Here is a 7,654-nt window from a genome sequence, read left to right on the forward strand (position 1 = left end):
TCCGGATGTGGCTGACGTCACCGTACATTTATTGTAAACATGGCGTCCGTGACAACAGGTGAGAGAATAAAGGGCCGCATTACCGGCGTGGGTTCAAAGAAGAAATTAATTTAATGCATCTAATTTGGTTAATCCTAGCTGGCGCATCTAACCGGAATCCATCTTTCATCATTACAGCGCGGAAATAATGAGATCTGATGTCGCTTGCGTCCGTTAGCGCCTTTTTAGTTCATGATCAATCGTAAGCTAGCGTAAAGCTAATGCCGAATGCTAACGATGGGAACAGACGAGCGGAGCCGCGGCTTTGTGTTTGTGTCTTCGGTTTACTCTTAACACACGAAGCACAAAATGAGAAGCGCTTCGTCGGTTTAATTATTTAGTCTTAATCTTACTTCGTCCCTTCAATTAGAGCAGAGTCTTCTCCGTGTTAACGTAGCATTAGCCTGCTAGCATCCCGGCATCCTGAATGTAAATCATATAGTTAAGCGTGCAGCTGCAGAAGCTCTGAGTCCATCTGTAATGGTGTCGTTAAACAGGGACCGCTGCTATTACTTTGAGTGTATTATTATGTATGATTCCTCTGATGATGATTTCGTAGATTAGTTGGTTATAAAAATGAATCGATCATTGACAAAATATTTTATCCATAAACTCGATCGTTCCAGTATTCCTTGTAACAGAACGCGGCAACATTGTTAGAATCTATGTTTATGCTACAAGGTGCTCGCAGTGGCTTTAATAAGACTTCAGTCCTTTCATGGCTGCTGCTGCTGTGTGTGGGTCAGTCCCGGTGCGGCTGCAGTTGTTGTTCTCTGCCAGTCCTGTGGCTCCTTCATGGCTCTATAAATAACAGGCAGCTGGTCAGCACGTGCTTCCTCCAGCATTCTGCCGGCCGCTCGGCTACCGGCCCCTGCTGCAGCCTGTAGTGTTGGCGTTCCCATTGCAGTATGAAGAGACCTACATGTGTCACACACTGACTGTGACCGGAATGAATACATTTCCAGCAGCACAGCGTAGTTCAATCCCATTCTGGTGTTGATGCGCTGTTTTCTTGCCTGAATCAAAGCAGGTCTGCTGTTTCTAACATTTTCTAACTAAGCTCCATTTTTTTGTCTCCTCAGCGACCTCAGAGTGGATTCAGTTCTTCAAGGATGCTGGAATCCCTGCTGGCCTGGCTGTCACGTATGCTGTGTCCTTCGTGGATAACAGGTAACCAAGGTCATCACACAACTGTGCTGTGGTTGCGGGGGAGATATCTGACACATTGTGACCTCAGTACCATGTGGTTCATTTGAACAAACGTTAAGCGGTGCGTCTCACCTCACGACTTCATCGCCTTGTGTCTTTTTCTCATTTTCCTTTGCTGCAGGATTCAGAAGAACATGCTGATGGACCTCAGCAAAGACATCATGATGGACCTCGGCATCACGGTCGTCGGCGACATCATTGCCATCCTCAAACATGCCAAGCAGGTGTACCGGCAGGTGAGACCAGAAGACAACAAAAGAGAACAAAGCACGTCATGGAATGTTGGCGTCACTCTCCACGTCCCAGCCCTCGACAGACAACTTAGCTGCTCATACTGTATATGTGTTCTTAACATGTCGTATTAAGGGAGATTGTTGTTGAGCTGCAAATCTGATTGTAACTGATTGTTCACGTCTGGAATGTGAGTGTAACTTAGCGTCGTCATGTCTCTGCAGGACATGTGCAAAATGGCCACTGAGGCCATCACCTCAGGACAGACCAGCGTCAAGGCTGAGCTCAGGAGAACCGCCAACAGCCGTGAGTACACACGCTCGCTTACCGCAGGAAGTAAACAACATCATCACACACATAACCGCGGGCTCTTGACATACTTTATTGATTCTGCAGGTTTGTTTTGGCCTTGATTGTTTGATTCTTCCTCTCTTTCAGCTGCCACTCGTATGATTGCGAACGCCTTGAGTCACGACTCCCCTCCGGTCACTCCGGCCCGTCGCCCTGATAACCGCCTGTCTGTCACCGTGTCCAACCTACAGGCGAACAAGAACAACAAAGCAGGTTGGCGTCGCCGTCGGCTCCTTCCCAGCTCCTTCCCGTATATCCCGCCAAGTCACCAGCCAAGGAAATCTCATCTTCCGTCTCTTTTTTCTTCTGTTTCAGTGGTAAGTCAGCCAGCGGACGAAGGGAACGGCAACCCAGCGGTGAAGCGCCGGCGTGTCACAGCTGAAATGGAAGGCAAGTACATCGTCAACATGCCCAAAGGTACCACGGCACGCACACGCCGCATCCTGGCCCAGCAGGGCAAGAAAGGTAGGCCTGACCCAGTCCTGGCGCGGTCACCTCGCCGTCAACTCGCTTCAATCACACCCGCTGCTCACCAAAGCTTGTAGATCGCCATGGAAACTAAAACCAGCTCCCTACTTCACACTAATCCAGAGTCTGTTTGGCTTTTTCTGTGTGTTAACTCTTAAACTGCTGAAGGACGCAGTATGCTTCATCCCACGCCGCCCGGCCTCTCTCTGTCTCTCTGTGTGTGTGTGTGTGTGTGTGTGTGTGTGTGTGTGTGTGTGTGTGTGTGTGTGTGTGTGTGTGTGTGTGTGTGTGTGTGTGTGTGTGTGTGTGTGTGTGTGTGTGTGTGTGTGTGTGTGTGTGTGTGTGTGTGTGTGTGTGTGTGTGTGTGTGTGTGTGTGTGTGTGTGTGTGTGTGTGTGTGTTCCGTTTTGGAATCTCAACAATATACATTGGGACAACGGCGCACACTCTCAGTTTCACGCCTCTTTGACTCAATGTAGCCAGAACTCGGCGGAGCAGGCGTGGCCAGCCAAGTGGGCTTGGCCAGCTGAGTGGGCGTGTCGGGTGAAGCATACTGCCGCCTCAATGCCTCCCTCAACATTAACAGTTACCTCCTGCTGGTGAATCCTCTTTGTGTTTCCTTGGCTCTTTGGATTTGACCTGAAGTTAAACTCTGTCAAACTTTACTGCATGGCATGAAATTGTAAATTAACCCTTCGACGTGCATGTTGTCGGAATCCCTGGAAGCATAGCAAAGCCCGAAACAAATCTCTTCATCCCGGGGGGTCTCTGATCAATGGAGACGGCCTCTTCTTCTGCGCTAATATTCTCATTTGAAGCTGCTGATTGAGCTCACACATAAACCTTTGTGCTGACAGAGCATCTTCACAGCGAGCGTAGATCCCTGACTTATCGCAAATTATCGATACAATTCCTGCTCATTTCCTAATGGAACCTTCTAGTACATGCTTAATGTTAAAGGGACTGCAGGGCTCTGAGTGCCGCTGTGCTCAGACCAATGAAGCGTTGTGTTGGGTTTGTGTGGTGCAGTGGGATGATGTTGATGCAGTCTGACACGTTGTCATGTTGTTTTGGTGTCGCTCTCATCACAGTGTTCCGTTGTCTCTCATAAAGGTTTGAAGCGCACGTCGGTGTTTGCGAGGCTCGGGGCCGAATCGAAGGCCGACACGACGACGGCTGGTGGCAAGGTGAGACATCTGGATTCATCTGAGCGGGTGGTTGTTTGTTTACGGTTGTCTGAGGAGGCGTTTTCTCACCGCGCTCGTGTTTTGTTTGCAGCCCACCGGCGTGTTCAGTCGCCTGGACAGAGCCAGCGAAGAGCAGGGGGGGAGGGCGGGAAAAGCAACCGCAATGGAGCTAGAGGTGAAGGATGAAGACGACAGTGATGGTGAAGGCTCCGTCCTCCAGTACGCCGGCGTCCTCAAGACACTCCCTCCCCCCCAGAGAAAGGAGGCGGCCCCTAAACCTGCCCCCATCACCCTGCGCCGCCTGGGCGGAAAGTTCAAACCCCCTTCATCTGACTCTCCGATCCCCCCCACCTCCTCCTCGCCCCCTAACGGCGCCCCGCCCGCCAAGCTGAGCGTCCTGCAGAGACTGGGAAAGCCCCCCGCAGCAGGGCCGCCACCCGCCGCCGACACGCAGGACAACAGAGTGACGAGCACCCGACCCAGAGCCCAGGCCCGGGCGGCGGTGGCGGCCATCTCCAAGGTCAGCAGCAGCACCACCCCCACCCCCGCGGTAGAGGGGGGCGACGGCCACGGGGCGCAGATGGACGTTAGGGCTGTCAGTGTCTTCAAGAGACTCGGTAGCAGGACCTGATGCACGTGTCCCTGACAGACGTGTCCCTGACAGAAGTGTCCCTGACGCACACACACACAGACGGACGGATCCCCAGACAGGAGAGGTGTTTGTACGTGTTTGTACGGGCGCCTCTTTGCACCCGGCTGGACTCACGCAGGCCTGCGGGTGTCTGAACTGGACTTCAGTGAGCGTTTGGACTTTAGCGGTTTTTATAATATGGATGTACTCGGTGTGTTTGTTTCCCTTAAGACACATTAGTCACGCTGCCAAATGAAGTGTTGGAATGATACGCCGGCCAGTTCACTGGACTGAGTGATGTTCTGGGTCGTTCCATCAGAGCTGCAGGCTCTCATCCAGGGGTTTGGATGCACTTTAAAACTTTAAAAGATACTTAAAGTATTGAGTGCATGTAAACATACTTGTTGTTTCTCTGTAGGGTGTATGGTTGTATGGAGATGTTTGTGGTTATCTTACAGGTCATACAGAGGTCAAAGGTCACGCTGTTTTCATGGCGCCATTCAGAGACCTGCAGACCTGTAAGAGACGCACAAACATCTACACAACTATACAACCTACAGAGAAACGTGATGCTGAGCGAGTTCAGATCTCCATTTCCCTGATTATCATTACGTTTTGTGTAATCGCCAATGTGCCCCTTTAACGCCCTCTAGTGTCCAACCCTGGTGCCCTACGTTAACCTAGATATTATTTGTTCATCCAGAAAGTTCATAATGTCTCATGTATCATAGCTATATCAGATTTTTGGGACCTTTTTGTAAGATTAAGGCATGCGCATGACATAAAGCTGCAGACTTGACCCCTGACCTCCACGCTGCCGTCAAAACCTCTATGGCCCCTTTGGAACGAGAAGGTAAAAACGTAAGACGGACCTCTGACGAGTCTCGTGGTCAAGGAGGTTTTTAAGTGCAATCATGGAATCGTAAATTAAGCTGGAACGCGTTAAAGCAGACATCCAGGAAGCATCAAGACCTCGGTGTGAGCAAAAGTACCAGGATGTAAACACGCAAAGGCGGGAAGTCGTTTCATTTAGGAAGGAAGAAGTCGAGGTGTTAACACGTAGAAACGTTCCCACACAGGAACGCCGCCCCGCTCCGCCTCATCTTCGGGGAATGAGCTCAGACCATCTGTCCACCAGCTTCAGCTTTCTATCGCCGCGCTCAACGGTTCTATACGCATCCACCTGAAGGCATCGTCAGTAGAGTAGTTTATTTTAAGATGAGATGTATAGTTGCTGTCACGTGGCACAGAATCTGTTGAGCTCCATATTTTTCTATGTTCTTGTATTTTGCACCCAAATGAATAAACTCAGAAACACCATCAGACCTGTTGCTCACTGTACTTCACCATACTTCACTTTACTTCACCGTACTTCACCTAAGTGTAAGTATTGCTTCCCTCCGGCGCAGTACCTCCCCCTTTGAGACATCGCAGCTGACATTTGTCACTCTGTACAGATTTTAAGATGATTTAAAAATCAATTGCAGAAAATATTTTTATTGCATTCAGGAAGTAAAATGGATGTAAACTGTTGAGGACTTAAAGTTCTATGTATGGATTCTTCCTCTGCAAAGTCATTAAAAAAACAGACAAAGGGGTCAAAAGTCTTCATCGTTTCCTCCCTGGAGCAGAAATGACAAAGCATGTCGGTTGGTACACACACACACACACACACACACACACAGTATGGATGACATTGTCAATATTAACCTTCCCTAGTGAATATTAAGCTGATTACTAATCAATAAAAGCTAACAACAATCTGTGAGGCCTGCAGGCCTCACAGATTCTCCTGTTCTCCTGCTATATTTTCAGACTTCTTGAAAGAGTTTCCAAGAAGTGTTGCCGTTCTTCACCGTCCTGAATGTTCTGCATGGAGATGAAGCTTTCACTGGTGAGTCTCAGAGCTTCACATGATGGGTTTGTAATTGTAACTTGTAATTCAACATCAATGTTTCTAAATGTTTTTTTCAATTTGAATGAACTTGCTCAGAAAAGTAGAAAATAGAAAATTCTATAATAACAACTAACAAATTGAGCCAGAGAAGAGGAAGAAACCAAACAGGGACCTGAGTGTGTTTACGTGGCTGTGGTGACGTCACCGCAAGGACGTCCTGGGATAACCTGCTGTGAGCTCGTTCCTGTGCGCTATCTGCTGCTAGGTAACCACCTGACACACACCCCAGGAGGAGACGAGTAAACAGCTCAGTGTCCTCACACACAGGCCTCCTTTATCAAATCACCATCAGGAAACTCATGTGGTGTAATAATATTATTATTATATTAAGAACAGATTCATGTATAGCAGAACATTATAAATGAATAGAGATTTTTACAATTTATTCCTGATTCTATAGCTATTTATAGTGTGAAGTAACAAAGTAACAATGGTTCATAACTGCAATGTTTTTAGAGAAATTGTATTTGATGGAGCGGTCATATATTCTCCAGAAATACTGTAATTAACGCTGTGACCTCTTGAGGTCGCTCTCTCCTCCTCCTCCTCTTCCTCTTGCCCCCGCAGCCCCCTGCTGTTGTCTCCATCACGTTGTTAATTGCATCATCTGAAGCGATCAGTCGCTGCCCTTTAGCCATAAATTGATATCGATCTAAACGAAAGAGCCGGTTACCTGCTTCACTGTGATTTAGTTCACATCTAAATAATGGGACCAGAGTGACGTCATTTACATTCTGCTCTCGGAAATCGGTGATTTATTAATGATTTAAAACCGATTCCGAGTTTTATACTTCTAATCTAATATAAAACCAAAGACCCTGGTATTTATTAAAATAGTTGACTTAAAGGGTCTGGAACCTGTTCGTTATGGTGTCAGATCATCAGTTTGCATTTTTCGAGCTTTGTCACGAAAAATGGGCCTGACTGCAGCAACGCCTCACGACTTCTCCCCTTCCCACAATGCAGTGCGCGCGCGCGCTGTCCGTGGTGCTGAAGCTACGCGTGCCTCTCAGGTTGCTGCCATAAGAATCATTCCGAGCATCCTTCCGCCGCTCGTGGGCATTCAGGTTCATTTCAGGAGATTTGTTTCTTTTGAGTCCGCACAGCACAAAGAATCGCTCGTGTTGCATTCAGGTGCGGAACGGAAGAAACATAACCACCAAACATGAAGGCGCAGACGAACGAAATACTGCATTGGTTAATTTTTCTTGCAGCCCAAAAGGTTCAATAAAACACAACTGGTAAACTGGTGTTGCATCTAGAATTCCAACTTCACTGCTTGATCACTTGGGCGGCCTTTTTGTTTACAATTCCCAAATTGTAAGTGATGTTTACCTAAAATGTTACACACTAAATGTCCCATTTAGTTTGTAAACATTCACACTCCCAGCAACCTACACCTACAACTGAAGATAAGCCTAAACACTTCTGTAACAACTGTGCAAAACCAAAGTCGATGTAAACTCGGCCAGTGAGTGGAGGCGAATGAGATCATGCTGTTCAAAAGGATCCAATCGTCCGTAACGCGACATCACGCGTGTTTTCCCCCCTCACAGACGGTTTGGGAATTTGAAGATGCTGT

At 48.0% G+C, this 7,654-nt stretch overlaps 1 protein-coding gene across 1 annotated transcript; it reads left to right on the forward strand.

Moving 5' to 3' along the window:
• cunh19orf47 (chromosome unknown C19orf47 homolog) lies at positions 1-5,441 on the forward strand. The gene is made up of 8 exons (XM_076141067.1): positions 1-58; positions 1,122-1,209; positions 1,370-1,484; positions 1,704-1,785; positions 1,918-2,043; positions 2,146-2,295; positions 3,411-3,484; positions 3,576-5,441. Exons 1-8 carry the CDS (start codon positions 40-42, stop codon positions 4,113-4,115), a joined length of 1,194 nt encoding a protein of 397 aa, XP_075997182.1. The 5' UTR covers positions 1-39; the 3' UTR covers positions 4,116-5,441.
• The last annotated feature ends 2,213 nt before the right edge of the window (positions 5,442-7,654 follow it).

This window comes from Genypterus blacodes, unplaced genomic scaffold (assembly GCF_046128005.1).
Source record: "Genypterus blacodes isolate CSIRO-AG114 ecotype Tasmania unplaced genomic scaffold, CSIRO-AGI_Gbla_v1 ptg000003l_1, whole genome shotgun sequence".
NCBI lineage: Eukaryota > Metazoa > Chordata > Actinopteri > Ophidiiformes > Ophidiidae > Genypterus > Genypterus blacodes.